Raw genomic sequence first — 17,254 nt, 5'->3', positions numbered from 1 at the left:
GCAGCACTCCTGACCCCTGCGTTCCTGGTCCCCAGGAAGAATGGCACCTGCCCTAGGGTGACTGACATGCTGGCTCCCCAGGAGGAACTCAAGGGGATCTGGACACCCCACGAGCCCAGGCACTTTGCCAGCCAGTTGGGAAGGCTCCACTCTGAGGCCAGCACTAAAGTAGGGTGACCAGACCAACCACCTCAGAAGGACCATCTCAGGATGTGGGCCCTTTGCTGCTAAAACTGGGATGGTTGGTTACCCTAAAAATAAGTGTCTATTTCTGTTTCTCTGTCTTCTCACCACTGTCCCAGTTCCTCCCAGAAGGTGTGACCAGACAACACTTCGGGGTAAAGCAGAAGCTGAACTAAGCTTGGGAAAGAAAGTTTCTCCAGAAAACCCTAGAAATACATTTTTGCCTTTCTCAGGGTACAAATGTACCTTTCTGTTATGAGAGAGCGTTGTTAGAAGATTCCTATTTCAGTTTATTTAAAGTGTCCTGAGAGCCTTCTGCTTCCATCTCGCCTCAGAAGATCGGTTTATAAAAGATGTCACACAAGCTCATCAGTATCCCTCGATGCTGGGCAGTATGAGGGGGTCCATTCATCTGACAGATACAGCTTCATTTGGAAAACTTCGCAAGACTCCTTTGCACTAGATTCACCATGGAAGTAGAACTCTCGTGGGCTTCAAAGAGGACTGTTGACCATATTTTAACATCATATAAAAAACATTTTCTGACACCCCTTTAAGAATATCACATAACATGATTTACATCTATGCTGAAACTAAAGCAATAAACCAAGCACATTTTAAAAACTGTTCTACTTTTGACCTAATGATCCTGTTACCTTGGTTGATGATTTGAAAATTCAGTAATGAATCACCCAGTCAAGTATGAAAAATTAGTGAACTGCATGTTTCTGTATCCATGCGATTATGTTTAGAAAAGTATTCACCACTTAAATTGAACTCAGCAACGTCATGTTGATCTCCTTGATTATGGAATATCAATGTGTTAGTTATTTTTAAAGGAAACAAAAATGCAACACTTGGTTAGAGCAGTGGTAATAGGACTGTTTCATTCAGCGTCTGCAGCCCGAACGTTAACAGAACAGACAAGTAGGTGTCTGTTTACAGAGCCTGGTAATTTACGTTAGTGCTCAGTGTCAACAGCGCTTTTAAGGTGACTGGGTCAGCTTGTGTTTCTGCTCTGAAATGGCCCACGGGAAGCCCTCCCTCTGCAGAGTGAGGTCTCAATTGCACAGCCTCCTGATGGAGCCCGGGTGAGCGAGTCACTTACCTGACTAAGTCGATGACTCGCTCCCTTGGTGCGGCGCTGACTGCCTCATCGTTGATCATTACAATCTGATCTCCCGGGATCAGCTTGCCTTCAGACGGGCCACCTGGAGACAAAGGAGAGTGAAGAGCAGGTGAGAAGCCCAGTGGTCATCCGTCCATGTGTAGCCTCTGCTCCTAGTCATGACTTCTTGTGAGCAATGGATGTTATCAGCAAAAACAAACCCCACCCACACATGGGTGTTCTCTTCAATATCCTTGCCAACATTAGACAGAACTGGGGAGGTGGGTGGGAGCTTTGGGGAAGCGCCCGAGGCCCAGGGTGCACCCGGGCTGCTGAAATCAGAAGCTCTGGAGGTGGGATTCAGGAATCAACATGGCTCCTAAACTTTCCAGGCAAGGTGGAGACTGGTAATGCTTCCCACACTTTAACAGGCATATGAATCACGTGGGAATGTGTTGACCTGCAGACTGACTGTGTAGGTGAGGAAGACAGCAGGGGGACAGGTCGCCTGTCCTACAAGGTCCTGGTGGCTGCTGAGGCTGCCAGCCAGCTGCCCACACTCTGAGTGTCAGGGCCCTTAGAAGAAGGTATTTCACCTGGCAGCTGAAGTTTCGACCACCTGAGCACACCTGGATTTGAACACAGCTACATTTGCTTCCTCTGTACAACAGGGAGACGGCACACTGTGGGGGCCTGGAAGACAGCTGAACACGAGGGTGCCAGGAAGGACCTACGGGATTCAACTTTGTGTTATGGGTTTTGGGGAAGAGTGTTCAAGGAAGCAGGGCTTTGCTCTCAGCAACTGGGGGGAATTCTATTATGAGCATTTAATACATATTGCCTGACAAGTGGGAGGAAGGAAGCTGGCTTTGGTAAGAAGCCATGGTCCAGCATGAAAGGCTGGGAGATGAGGGCATTGGGTTGTTTCTATGGTTTGGACTGTGTCGGGATGTTTGTGGTGGGGCTCACATGTGATTGCAGAGGATTTGTCATCTATCACAGCCTCTTTCAATTGTTTTTCCAAGGAGCAAGTAGAGAACAAATATTTGTTGAGCATTTATTGTGTACTAGGCAACAGGCTAAGTGCTTTAACTAGTAACCTCACTGAATGCTATAATCCCTTCCATATAATGACATGACTGAGGTTTACACGAGGGAAAAGAATTGCCTGGAAGGGTTGGACTGGGTCTACCCAGCTTAGGTCTGTGAATGCTTCCATGTTCAAGGTGACCAGAATCTCTTTTGAACTTCCTCCTCTAACTCAAAAACTGGTCACTGACAGGTCTCTTGACACATAAACTTAAAGACATAGCTGCATGAAGCACACATTTGTACTAAATAAGACCTGAAAGCAAATACTTTGATAATATGAATTGCCTTCACATGTCTAATGGAATTAGCCCCTAAATACTGATCTGGTGCTATATGGTACTGGAATTTTAATTTTTTTCCAGAGGTCTATCTGGATAATAGGTGCAACTGAAAGGTTATTTTTCAAATGTTGTCAATTCATGTAGTGATTGAAATGGACACAACACTCAGAACATGAAACTCAAAGTAATTCAGCTGTTGTCTACCCACCAGATATTTGGCATACATGTCTCTCAATCTGGAGGAGACATTTGTCTCCTTTCCATGGAGTGAGATAGAGGGGAGAACCTTTATGTGTCCCTGTATCAGTGATAGAAATACTCATTTCCAGATGTGGGAACTGAGATTCAGTGTTTGCACACAGAAGGAATTCTGAAAGTCACTTGAGGCTTTTGATGATGACTGGATTACATATGCGCAAATCACTCAAATTCAAAGAAATGGTTAGAAGTCAAATGCTGTTCAAATACAGAAAAATCTCCAAAGTAACTGTTTGCAGAATGGATGTTAACTAATCTGATGAGAAAACCATATGCAGATGAACAAGACTTAGTCTTACATTTGATCTATGTTTTTTGATTACATGGAAATACTCTTTCTTAAGCAAGAATTGTAGGAGGAAGGAATATACAGTGCCTTCCAGAACATGAAGTGGGGGAATACTTCAGAGGACTCTCATGCCCTTTACTCTGAAGGCTGGCTGGTCTGCTATAGAATAATCTGATCTTACCATTGGAATCACTTGACTTCAATAGAGTTATTTTATGAGAGATAGGATTTGTATGACTGCATTAATTCTTAAAAATGACTGGAAACAGTGCTCTTTGACTTTAGTTTTCGCTTTTTCTACTCTTCTCAAAATTGTCTTAAAGTAGGTAAGAGTGTAGGAAAATTGAGGGCAAGGAAGGGAAGAGGCTAAAGGAACAGTAAGTCAATACAAGAAAATGAAAAACCAAACCTGAATCTCCAGTTAGCACTAAGGAGGACATATACATTGGAGAATTCCAGAGATGTTAAAGTGTCCCCCTATGACAAAATTGCATATCCAATGGGACCCCTTTGAGGAAAAAAATGTGTGTGTACACACACACACACATACATATAGTACTATATATATGTTTATATATGAATGATACATAATACATGCAAAAGTATAAACAGAATGGTCTTACTATATGTACGCTCTTCATGTATATGTTAATAATGGTTAACACTCAGTAGTTGGAACTCAGGTGATTTTTAAAAAACCTTTATCCTCTTACTACCTACATTTTTTTTAAGAAGAGCATATGGATTATTTCATTATTATAAAATACAAAAATTCTCTTTTATTTTGAGAATAAAATTCTCAAGTGCATCGAGTTCAAAAACTATAATCTATAGCTAATAAAATTAAAAGGTCAGCAGACAAAGTATGAAGCTGTGTGATGAAGCAGTGGTAGGAGTGAACAGGAAACTTACTCTTCTCTGCACAAGTCTAAAGAGGTTAACTGTATCTGCAGTCCTTGCTCTGGGCCATATTGTGTCAAAATGAGGAAAAATGAAATCCACTTTAATGATCTATACTAGCCCACTAGTTGGCTTTCATTCCCCCTAACTGACAGACTCAACTGGCCGAATATTTTATAGTTTAACATTAACAGATATTAATCTGGCATCCTTCCAATGCATTTTGTTCCCTCCCTATGGTCCTCCTTATCCAAAGGATGTAGAGAAGTTACATCACACTGAAATGGAGGGGAGTTAACACGGAAGCTAAAAACAACCTAATAAGAGCAGAGGCAGGATTCAAGTCCACCAAACCCAGGCAGTCTGATGCCAGAGTCTGCACTCTTGACTACAGCATTTTCCTTTTGAACTCTGTTACTGATTTGAAAAATACTGGAGAAAAACAGCATAGAGGATACTTTCCTTTTGTCTGAAAATAAATCCAGTAAAGTTCATTAAAATAAGCATATAAATACACATAATTAATAAATAATAGAAAGAGCATGGTTTCTGGCAAAGGCAAAGGCAGCCCATATCAGACAATGATACCACAGTCCAGTATATTCAACTGTGTTGATAGTGGGACATCTCTACACTGAGAATGACTGAGACCAAGTACATTCATTACCTGATCCTATGATAGAATTTGAGAGATTTGCCACACACTGCATCAGCTAGCATTTACAGTATAACAAGACATCCCCAAACTCAGTAGGGTTTCCTTTCATGCTTATGGGTCTTTAGAATGACTGTGGATTGGCTGATCAAGGGCAAAGTTAGCTGGGCAGTTGTGCTGTACACTGAAGGTAGTCTGTAACTTAGCTCTCAGCTGCAGGCTGGTTGCCTTACAGGTTCATCTAGGAGCTCAGGATGAAGGGGTAGCAGCCGCTTCAGGGAAACTCTTCTTACGTCTATGGCAGAAACCCAAGAAACGAGCTCAACTAGGCAAGCACATTCCAAGCCTTTGTTTATGTCATCTTTATGTCATCATCTAATATGACACTGGCCAAAGTCAATCATCTGGTTCAACCCAACAGCTATGGGGTAGTGAAATATCTTCTGCCTCTAGTGGGAAGAGAGGGGAGTACATTTTTGTAAAAGAATGCAACCACCCGCAAAGACCTAAATCCTAGAGAAACTTAACTATAACTTTCTGGTAAGAAGTTTGTCCAGAGCTGACTGAAAACAGCACAATGCCTGCCTCTTAATACATGCATTCATACATTAAGAAGTGGGTCATCTCCATGGTAACAAATGATGGATTGGTGTTTTGCTAAGTCTGGCAATATGATGGATTTGGAAGTTTAAAAGCTCGCTTGCAGAGCCATTTTTGTACCTCTGCTGGTCTGGCTTTATCCAGGTGCTGGGAAAACTTAACTATACTTCACAGACTGAGATGGAACAGTATGGAACTTATGAAATGGAACAGTGGTCATGCTGGCATGGAGTGGCAAAAGGTCCTGGAGACCAAGCAGCGGGGTTGGGTGCTTACCTGGTGTTACTGAGCGGACGACCACGGGCTTCTCACTCCCTGCCACGAAACCAAACCCCAGCACAGGGTCCCGCCTCATCTCCACCCTCCGTGGGGCTGGAGGGATGACTGGGCAGCTCTCCAGCCGAGGGTCATCAAATGGGATTGCTTGCGTCATGTGACTGTGGGCAAAGCACACACAAGAGGGACGAGGCATCAGTGTATGAGTTTCAGGTCACAGCACCTTCTCTAGCTGCAAAACCGTCTATTCTCTGTTGGGGAGAGAGCAGGGAAGATGTGGGGAGATGCACTGCCATGCTTCTTCCTTGAGCACCCCAGGCCCATATCTGCTTCAGGCCTTTGTACTGGCTATTCCTCACCCTGAAATCCTTGTCCTGCAGATATGTGTGTGGCCCACCTTCATCTCTCTCAAGTCTGTGCTTAAATGTGGAGCTTCAAGGGAATAGAGAAAAAGACAACTCTTTATCAAATTATAACTGATCTGCTGAGAAAGAATCTCAGAATATTCTGGACCTTTAGTGGGTAACACATATGGCTTCTGACTCCAGTGAAATTGAAGTGATGGGGATCATTTGGGTGGCAATGGGTTATCCTGGTGTCAAATACAGTCCCCCTTTTCAAAGTTGAGGAATTAACTCTTGGTGTTTCTATTCCAGAAAAAACATTCAAATGATTTAAATGTTTTTGTTAACACCTAAACTTTGGAAGGCTTATCGATAATCTAAACTTGAAATCTGTACAGCCTTCAAAAATTTTCAAAATGCTTCCATAAACAGCTCATTTGATCCAGAAAACAACCTTAAGCATGAGAGAACAGAGCAGGTATTATTATCTGCATTGTACAGGGAGGAAACTGAGAATGGTGGCTTATTGTCACTCAGGGCCCATGTGCCAGAGAGTCAGGTCGAAAATCAGCTCCTGTAAGTCTTCACTCATGCACATCATCCAAGGCAGACTTCACTGGAGAAGAGTTATTAGTGTGAACACTAGAAATCTCCTTAAATATGTAAGCCAAGATTATTTCAGTGACACAGACTTAATTCAATTTTTCTCTCTCTAATCTTCTTCAATAAGCGAAAGATCATTTTAAAATACCTTGAAAAGATGCTATTCTACACACCATCTGGACAATGTATTGTTTAAATGTAATCAAGAAGGAAAGAGAAGGAGGAACACTGTGGTCCTTCAGTGTAATTCATAAGAGTTGAGAAAAATCAGTGAAAACCCTCTTTTTGGCATATATCACTGGCTAGGAAAATAGAAGTTTAAAATCCCTTTGAAACAGAAAGGAAGGAAATGTCTTTTGGATCCATCAGTTGGTGATCTGGAACACCAGCAAAAAGAGAAGTGTTAGTCGCAAACTAACCCGTTGTGGGTCATGTGCTGACACTCATCTGTTACCTCCTTTCATCTTCACAAAGCCCACTGATAGAAGGAGTTGGACCCCACCACCTCCTCTTTGTAAATGCCCAAAGAGGAAGAGGAACTGGGCCAGAATCACACTCTTCTCAGGTGTAAAGCCAGGTGCCATTCACATCAGGTCTTCTGATTCTAAGCGTCATGTGCTCGACCAGCTACATCATTGGCAAGGACAGTACAGAAGGAGAACGTGGGGCCCTCCTTCCACCAGGACTGAGAACTTCAGGGCAGCAGAAGGTGAAACCCGGTCCAGGGTCCTGTGTGACTGTAGCATCACATGCCCATGAGTCTGGCCTTGCTGGGTGCTATCTCCAATGTCTCACTGGAGTGGTGGCCTCCACAGTAGTACCTGAGGCAGATGGTCCCTTCCCTCCCTGGTGCTGGCCCTGCACTCCACTGAGGCAGGGGCTGCTTCCCGCACCCCCTGGCTCACGGCCATGCCTAGCCACCAGGCTGGCCCGCTCTGGGGGCATCTGCTGCCTCCGACAGTAATCCTAGTTGATGGGCTTGTCTACTACCCTCTACCTGGTCACCGTGGTCTCTGCCGCCGGCAGGCCCTCCTCCACGGAGGGCTGGAGGTGGACATTGCTGGAGCATCTGGGTATTTCTTCAGACCCAGTCCCTTGCTGGACTTGCACCTTTGTGCTCAGGATGTAGTGGCAGCAAGGCAGCCACCAGCTACAGCAGCCTCCTGCAGCCACTGTCTGGAGCCAGAGTGGGCCCCTGGCCCAAGCAAGACTCCATGGGTGAGCAACAGGTCAACCAGTGACTGCTAGTGGCCCTGCTCAGCTATTGGTCGGTTCCACAGTAAGCTCCTCCACCAACTGAGGGAACAATCGTAACTGTCAATCAGGGAACTTTAGTGGCCCCGCTCAGCTATCAGTTGGTTCCACAGTAAGCGCCTCCCCCAAGTGAGGGAACAGTAGTAACTGTCAAGCAGGGGGCTTTAGTGGCCCGGCTCAGCCATTGGTTGGTGCCACAGTGGGCCCTACTCCCTCCTTCTGACATAAAAGGAGCCTGAATTATGACTGAGGGAAGGTGGTTTTTTGAGGTGCTCATATGCCATCTTCTCAGTCTGCCAGCTTTCAGATTAAAGTTATTCCTTGCTCTGATAACTCGTCTCCCAGGCCGGAAACAGGCATGGCTGTTTGTGCCTGTGGGTGAGTGGGGTTACCGGGGGAGCATGGCCACTGTGCTGTTCTCTTGTGTCCTCTGTAAGAGGGTTCCATCTCAGAGTGTAACAAGAGAGAACAAACCCGACTCCATGTTGGATCTGTATCTTTAGCTCTAACCCTTGTGCCCTGTTGTCTCTGCTTAGTCAAGCCGCCTCTGCACCTTTGTAAAAGAACATTGCCTTGTTGAAGGTTTATAAGAACATTGTAACCAGACCTATGTAATAAGAAAGAATACTGACACCAAGAAGTTGGTAACAACCAGCCACACCCCTATTCCCTTTAGTATAAAAGAATTCTAACTCAGGTAATATGGGACTTCTGGACACCAGTTCAACATCTTCTTGGTTTGCTAGCTTTTTCAATGAAGCTGCTATTCCTTGTCCCCAAAACTTGTCCCTTGATTTACTGGCCTGTTGTGTGGCGAATGGTTCGAGCTTGGGTTCAGTAACATGAGTGTTCTGTACTCTAGCTATTTTTCGAAATGCATCTCTCCTTTTATCCCCAGAAGGAAGAAAGGAAAAAATGGAGAGGAAATCCACATTCTTTGGCCCTGAGCTCCGAGTTTGCAACAGAATCCACAGAAGACATATTCTAAATGATGAAGAGGTCGCAGAGGTGACGTAGCTTTCTAATAGTCGTAGGAGCTGTGTTACAGAGAATCAAATTCTGGCTGGCATAACTTAGTTCCAAGTGTAGAGTGGGACTGGGGAAGATGAGTCCCCATGTTGCTGCCAGTACTGTGAGAAGCTTCCAGCAGTGGTGCCCAAACTTTACTGCATATTAGAATCATCTGGAGAGCATTAACAATCCCTAATGCCCAGGTTTCACCCCAGACTAACTATATGAGAATACCTAAGGGTGAAAGCCAGGATTGCTTTTCAAAAAAGATTTCCCAGGGGATTCCAAAGTGTAGCAATGTTTAGGGATCATTCATCTGTGCAAGAAAGGGTATGTTCTAGTACCTTCTAGATAATAGGAAAAGGGGCCACAACTAACATCCCTAACAACCTCCCATAGCATCCACTGCAAATGTAAGTTAAAATATTTACAGCATCTCTAGAAAGATTATCTTCTTTCCACTTACATGATGAAGTAAGTCTCCAATTTTTAATTCATCATTCACTTAATAAGTACTACAATATTATTTTATTAATATCTGACATTTATTAAACACTAATTTCATGCTAAGCCTTTTCTCAAGATGCTTTCCATATGTTAGCTCATTTAATTCTCCAAAACAACTCTAAAATGCATTCATTTATTCATTTCATTAACAAATGTTTATTGTACACCCACCGGCTTCTCAGTTCTGGGGACACAACAGGAATGAAAGCAGAATGAAAAATATGTTCACTCTAGTGGGCAGGGACGGAATAAACTAATGGATAAGACGTATGGCTTATCAGGTCATTATAAGCACTAAGGAGACAAATGATGCAGGGAGGAAGGCTGCAGCGCTGGTGGGTGAGGGTATTGCCAAGTTATACGAGGCGTCAGAAAATGATTGGAGGAGGTACATTTCAGCAGTGCAAAGGTCCTAAGGACAAGTGAGAGCAGCCAGTGGTCGGAGGAGGTGGAGGCAGTGAGGGGAGTGGTAAAGAACTGATGAGTGGTCGAAGATGACACAGGTTCTAAGAAGAACTCTGTCTTTCGTTCTGAGTAAAAGAGGAAGCGGTTGGAAGGTTCTGAATGGAGATGATGTGCCAAATACCATACTGAGAACAGACTGAGGGCACCCCGGTGAGCAGGGAGGGCATTTCAGGTCCCACTGCATCAGTCCTGACAAATTATCACGGTGCCTTGGAACAGGGTGGGGGCAGATATGGCAAGACATCCTTGGACTTTTAACATATTTGGAAGCCACTTTGACAGAGGAGGGTTGGGCTCCTTCTTTGGAACATTCTTCTGCACACATAGGAGGGTCCCAGTGAGGATGGACCTATAAGCATGTTATCTAATGCAGGTCCTGAGTCCTGATATACCCAAATTGCAGGAGACATTTACTCTTTAAGGAGCTATAGAAAACACACAAATGCTCAGGTATAGGGCCAATAAGGGAACTGGTATGCTAGTCTGGGAATGAGCCTCTGGAACCAAACTCTCTGAGTTCAAATCCTGGCCCTACCACTATCTAGCAGTGTCATGTGGACCTCAGTTTCCTTATCGAGGATAATAAAGGATAAGAAAGGTGATAATAAAGGACACAATCTCATCAGATCGCTGTGAAAATCAAATGAATGAACAAATGTCAAGCACTTTGCAAACTCTCTCACATGTGGGAAGCACTCAAAAAGCATCCACTGTTATTTTCATCTCTGGAGTGCAATGAACAGAAAGGCATAGATTTCAGACATTATGAACTCATTCAATCTTAAAATATGAAAACAAACTCAATGTTTCAATTGCCTATAGCCCAATGCTCAGTGAGATGCCTCATAAATCCTAAGTAAGCTCTGAGGCCTTCAATTTGAAAAATCGTATCAAATGCAATGACAGTAAACACAAATATACATCGACGTGCATGAAGTAAAACAGTATCAGAATACAGAAGAAGAAAATCTAGGCTCCTCTAGCAACTGAGTCAAGATTAGTAAGTTTTCCTCCTCTGTGTTTCAAAAGACTGTTAAGTGACCTTGGAGTGAATGAGTGAGACGTAGGAGCAGGCCCTTTCATCCCACAGAGGATCTGCCCTCAGTCCCTAACACTTCCCCACCCCAATAAAGTTTGAAACTTACAAGCAGGTGTGTATTTTGTGATTGCTCCCTGTTCTAGTATTTTCTGTTTTGTTTATTATTATTTTTAATTCTATTTGTTTTGCTTGCACTTAGTGGATAACCTTCCACTGTTATTATCATTTTCTTGCTAAACAGGTTATATTTTCAGAATACATTATCTATAAATAATCAACCCCTGTCTCTTTTCCAGTAAGAATGGATTCACACTAAAATGTTTCCCCATGAAACATCATTTTGCCCTTTGGGTTATGCAAGTATTTTTTGGCTCTCTCCCTGCAATAGTTTTTATAAAGATGCTTGAGTTCTTTTATAATGAGCTGAAAAAGCAACATCTTTTTACCTGCTGAACATGCTTCAGTGAATTCTGATGCTGAGCCTTGAGGAATACAACTGATGAGCTACACAAACTTTCAGCCCCTGCCCCAATCTTCTCCAAAAAACACATGCAAATAAGCTAGACATCTCTGACCTAAAAATGCATAGTGTATTAACTGAGATGGAAAATGTGTCCACTGAGATTAAATGAACAATCTTCCTGTCTTTGACAGATTCATTTCAAAAGGAATGATAGGAATTCTGCTGCCTAACTTCTCAAAACAAAAGGAAAGGGCTTTCTTTGAACTCAAGAAGCTTTTCTTCCTCAGCAGAAATAAAAGACTGATACATCCGAAGTATCACAAAGAACTACTTTGACTAGTAAAATGTGCCTTATAAGAAAACCCATTAATACAGTAATTTCAGTTTTCCATTCACTTATTAGAGCCAGTGAGGTCCTTTATTGGAATACGTGCTGAGCAGAAAGATCTTGGAAGAAGCAAAATTAAAAGCCATTACCTTTGGTGAGGAGTTAAAGAATATAGAAAGATGGCGGCAGGTGGAATCCCTAGGAAGTTAAGATTGGAATGAAAAGGAGTATAAATAAACACACGTGCCTCAGTTGTGATTGAGAAGGTCATTGTTCATGTTACCTTTCAGGGATGGGCAACTGTGATTCCATGAGAGCATTAAGCATCAACATATAATATTCCCATCTAGCTAGCACTAGTATGGGGTGGAGACAGAGGCATTCTTGATTTGCCACTGAACGCCACAGTGCTTTTCAGGGCCTTCCCACTGGATGCATGGCACACCTCTCCACCCCTTGACTCTGTTAACATCTCATTGCCCAAAGCGTGTCACATGGTTGAGCCCAGAATGCCAAACAAAACACACCTGTGTGGGTGGAAATGAGCTCTTGCTTTTCTCTTGTCACCATGAGAAGATATTCTCAAGGTCGCTGTCTCCCCTTCAGCTTGGGCTCTGGAATGGACACATGTGGAACAGACCAGAAGTGGAACCTCAGTGAGGAGCCAAGTGAAACACAGCTGCCCCTCAGCCTAGATCAGCCAGCTGAATGAAGGGTAACAAATAATGATTGTTTTATGACACCTACTTTGGGGGATGTTTGTTATGCACCAAAAGTTCACTCATACTATCTGTAGTTTGTGTTTTCAGTAGTATTTAAAAACTCTGAAATATCACATTCAAAAAGGATTCTCTCTACCAACCCTATTCTCCATACCACTGATGGCTAAATATATTACATTTTACAAACATTACAGACACTTCCAAAGGAAACTTCTCCCCTCAATATCCCAGTTGACATGCAGGCACAGGCACTTCCTGCTTTGTTCTGCATGACTTTCTCATATCTCTGATTGGACTTGAGTAGTGGTGGCTCCCAAGCCAACATTCCAGAAGCCCTGTTGTGACCTGTGAGGGGCCCTAATAAGAAAGGCTCTGAGCAAAAGTGCTGAGTCAGACCAACTAGAGTTCCCCAGAATATGAATGTCAGTAGGAAGGAAAAAGAAAGCAGAAGTGTGAATTATTGAAGTTGATATGTTACAACTCAGAGGGGATCATGAGGTAGATTAGACCCCCAGGATATGTGTCCAGTAAGTCAAAATTAGGATGATGTGTGCAAAATAACATACTGAAATGAATTTTTGCTTTCTTCTCACTGAGGTTTTTTCTCTTCCATAACTAGTAAGGTAGGCAGGCTTCATTCAGTTCCTTGCCTTAGGGAAGATGCATTTACAAGGGCCCAGAGCAAAAGCTGACACCAGAAACTCTCTCTCTTGACTTGTTTCCTTAAAGTCTGAGCAACTGGGGTTAGGAGTCAAGGGCAGAGGACCCCTGTGAGGTGACAGAAAGTTCAGGAAAGTTAGCTTGGTGGTAAGTCTAGCAAAGCACCAAGATCCATAGGCTGAGCCTAAAGAAATGTCAGAGTCAGTGAACTTCAGGGGACCACGAAGGCTTGGAATACAGTATCTTAGGACTGAAGACCACAAAAAGGCCTGCTGGAATTTCTGCTCTGCAGAGATTTCAGGGACTTTTGAATATTCCACGTGATTATATTCGAATTGCCAATCAGCAGAAATCTAATATGACAACACACATGAGTTGAAGGATAAGATTTATACCGGCTATGTGAGTAAACAGCATCTTTGAGGGAAAGGTGAAAGGAGAATTGAAAGAGAAGTGATGCCATTGGAGAGAAACCATACTATGGAGTGATGTCAAGCTATGAAATTCAGGAAGTATTGCTAATGAGGGTCCTAAAACTTCTCTAAATCTGGAACTACCTCCTAGAGCTGCTTCTCATGAGGCTAGGAGGCTCTACCACTCTGCATTTCCATTCTCATACATCCATGGGATTCCATGTCTTTTAGGATATAATGTATTTTTATACTCAACAACCCCCACTTCCTTTTTTTTAAAAAAAAAAAAAAACAAATCCAGACAAGCCTCTGTCTTCTGGAATGAAAAGAGCCCAAACAAATCCCACCCCTGGAGGTGAGTAAAATTTAATATAAACACAGATAACCAGACATGATGTGTTTCCAGGTCACATAACACAGTGAGTCTCAGGCTTTTTGCCTTCATGAATATATAGGCAGATTATGAGTTCAGGGGAACTTAACTTTCACTAATCAATTTCACAAGCCACTGTCAGTCAATTCCCACAACATGTCAGGAGTATTTAAAGATTTAGAACTGTTTAGTCAAGCTTGGAAACTTACATAGTACTTTAAAAGCCAAGAGAATCCAGAATCCTTACTTAAACTTGTTAGAGAATTTTAGGAGGGTTTGAAAAAAAATGGGGTTTTTCCTTAAAAGATGAAAAAAATCAGTTCTTTTCAAATTAATTTACAAATTTTATACCATCAAATAAAGATAACTCAACAGTTCTTTTAAAGAATTCAACAAAGAGAATTCTAAATTTTATATGATAATATAAAAGACACTCTGAACAAGAAAAATACTCTGGCTGTAGAACCCTACAGGATCCTGAGACACTGGGACAAATAAAGATAAGTATAAAATGATGGAGTAGGAGCTTTGACTACAACAAAACAAAGGTTCCAGGGTAAATTTAGGGATAAATGCCTGTTTGAGAGAATTCAGTGCAAGCTTTGGCACCAAAGAAAGTGAAGTACTTTAACATGTCAACAATATGGTTGCTTTCAAAACAAAACCACTAAGTGCAGTAGAGTGACCATGAAAATCTTTTGTCCTACTCAGGGGTAACTACCTGGTAACAGTGAACTAAAAGAGTTGTTTCTTCAGAGTAAAGGGGGTATTATAATAATGAATGAGAAAGTAGCTTATTTTTTAAAAGAAACTTGGATTGTGGTAAGAATATAGGGAAACAGATGTTTGCAAATGATTCTAGCATTATGTGCTTGTTTTATTGAAAATTATGCAAATATGTATCTATCAAGACAGCAGCCTTTGAAAACCTGAATATGAATTTTTCTAACCTGTTTAAAAAACCTCCAAATGAAGAATTTCAGTGGACTCATTTGTGAAAATATGATAAATGGCAACATCTTCCATTTTGTTTGTGAGAACAGCTGAAGGACATCAAGGAATACAGAAGCTTTCCAGCTGAATTTCAACAAAATCCCTTGCATGGATGGAAATGAAAAAACAGTATTTCCTGATCTAATAAGCAAGCTGGTGAAACACTTTGTCCATTTGTCTCTTCTTATGTTTCTATAGTTCCCTCTTTTCTCCACTGACAGTGATTGAAACCAAGTAAAGAAATAGGCTGAACTTGTAGCCAAACCTTGTAGCCAAAATTTATCCAATGAAGTGGTAAATCAAAATGCTCAAACACCCTGAATGACTTTGTTGTCATTTAAAATATTAAACACTTGTTAATGCAGTTTTTGCTACTTGGTAGTAGCAAAAATGATTGCAAGTCATTAAAATGTGTATTTCATCTTCATCTCATTTTAACATCTATTCTTTATAGCCACATATATATTATATATACATAACATGAATACATGAATATATATTAAAGGGGTATGTGTTTAAAACTTTTTTACTAATAGGCATACAAAAGCTACAAATGTGGACATTTCTGTTCTGTATGATCTAGGGGGCTCCTGACTTACTGTGTGGCTCTAAAAGGTGTTCTATATACTCGATGATTTGAGAGAATAGCACTGAAACATGTATATTCTCACATGTGAAACAGATCGCCAGTCCAGGTTTGATGCATGAGACAGAGTGCTTGGGGCTGGTGCACTGGGATGACCCTGAGGGATGGGATGGGGAGGGAGGTGGGAGGGGGGTTCAGGATGGGGAACACGTGTACACCCATGGCAGATTCATGTCAATGTATGGCAAAAACCACTACAATATTGTAAAGTAATTAGCCTGAAATTAAAATTAATTAATTAAAAAAAGAAAAGGTAAAAGGTGTTCTATATACTCAAACAGAATGGACAGAATCACTGATATCCCAAAGCTGCTCACAGCTCTCGAAAAGTCCGGCTCTCACATTCAGAAATATTCAGCAGCATTCTTAGAAACCAAAAAAGGAAGTCAGAATGCTGCTGATGGGAAATGGTGCCTTTCCACCCAGTTTATCTGATCCTACCCCAGGCACCAACATGAGACAGAGTGGCCCTGGGTTTGAGTGCCTAAGGCACAGACAAGTTGATGGTTGTGGCATGTGCTCTTGCTTTGGGCTTTACTAGATTGAACCCTTTGGGGTTTGGAAATCTAACCATCCCAAACTGAAGATGTCATGGATATCTGTTCCGTACAGAGCATGAAGTATTGCATGGCTGGACAGACTTTTTCTTCTTGATAGATTCTTTTTTTTTTTTTAATCTATAGGAAAAAATATTTTTGAACAAAAGACTTGATAACAATGAGCTAAGCCTTTGTCAAACATGTTAAAATCATTACTTTAGGTGTGAGAGTTTGTCTCCATCAAACTAGATTCTACCCATATTTTAATGTAGTATGTGGGGGTTGGTGAAGAAACAGGAGGCCCCCTCCCCAGCCCAAGGGGTGGCTGTATATCCTTATGATCTATGCATATTTGAAAATTTGTTTTATAAGTTTGTACTTAGAAAGTGAAAACAATCCCATGGTTCTTTCAAATTCAAACTATAAGAATGTGTATAACAGAAACCCTGATCTAAGACAATATTTTAAAACATGAATTGATTTTAATAAAAGATATTTTTAGAAAGACGATTAGGCACACTTTATAAATTTCATGATTTTCTAATCTTTATACAAAGGATTTCAAAAAGCGATTACATGGTAAGGGCTCACTTTGATGACTAAGAACTTATGATGGACGTTAAAAGGCACTGGTAAGGAAATCACAGAATCAAAGGTTTAAGCCAACAGTCCTGCGTTAATTAAAAACTTGTGACCTCTTAATCTTTTCTTCATTAAAATAATCATTCCTACCCCCTACTTAGAGCATTTAGTTTTCTTAGACATAAAACTACCTGACTGCTCAGGGTTACACATCAATTCTGTTCTGGGTTAGGTTTGTTTGCTTGTATTCCCCTTGTTCTAAGCCCCATTACAAGGGAACAGAACCTCAGCCTCACATCCCCTAGATCCACGCCTGGCTCCTTTTCTGTGAGCTCTATGTGTTGGGATCTTGCTCCTGTGGAAGGCAGTAGGTGGGTTGCTGCTCTCTGGCTTCCATTGGTTTCAACCAATGGAGGTGCCTGTAGGGGAAAGCAAAGAGGAGGACAAGGAGATCAGCGTATTTCACCCTCCTGTTCTCTCCTTGGTTTGGTCCAGGTCTGAAGTGACTTCAGCCACTCTGAATACTGTTCCTGTCATATCAGGCCCCTTGTACGGCTCCAAGATCATACCATGCTCCATGGCAGGCCTCTTGAGCCTAGTGATGATAACAGGTCCCAGCTGCTGCAACTCCCTGGGTGCCTCCATGACACTTGTTAGTTTCCTTATCTGA

General features: G+C 42.0%; 1 protein-coding gene across 3 annotated transcripts in view; it reads right to left on the bottom strand.

The window, feature by feature from the left end:
- FRMPD4 (FERM and PDZ domain containing 4) overlaps window positions 1–17,254 on the bottom strand; it is a 376,391-nt gene that overhangs the window by 102,050 nt on the left and 257,087 nt on the right. For all 3 annotated transcript variants that reach the window (XM_070289750.1, XM_070289748.1, XM_070289749.1), the window contains 2 exons: window positions 5,643–5,803; window positions 1,292–1,394 (listed from right to left, as the gene is read on the bottom strand). In XM_070289750.1, the coding sequence (XP_070145851.1) occupies window positions 1,292–1,394; window positions 5,643–5,803 (264 nt within the window). The remainder of the gene's footprint in view (window positions 1–1,291; window positions 1,395–5,642; window positions 5,804–17,254) is intronic.

Source organism: Ovis canadensis, chromosome X, assembly GCF_042477335.2.
Source record: "Ovis canadensis isolate MfBH-ARS-UI-01 breed Bighorn chromosome X, ARS-UI_OviCan_v2, whole genome shotgun sequence".
Classification (NCBI taxonomy): domain Eukaryota; kingdom Metazoa; phylum Chordata; class Mammalia; order Artiodactyla; family Bovidae; genus Ovis; species Ovis canadensis.
The sequence above is the reverse complement of the archived record's forward strand: the minus strand, read 5'-3'. Positions and strand labels throughout refer to the sequence as shown.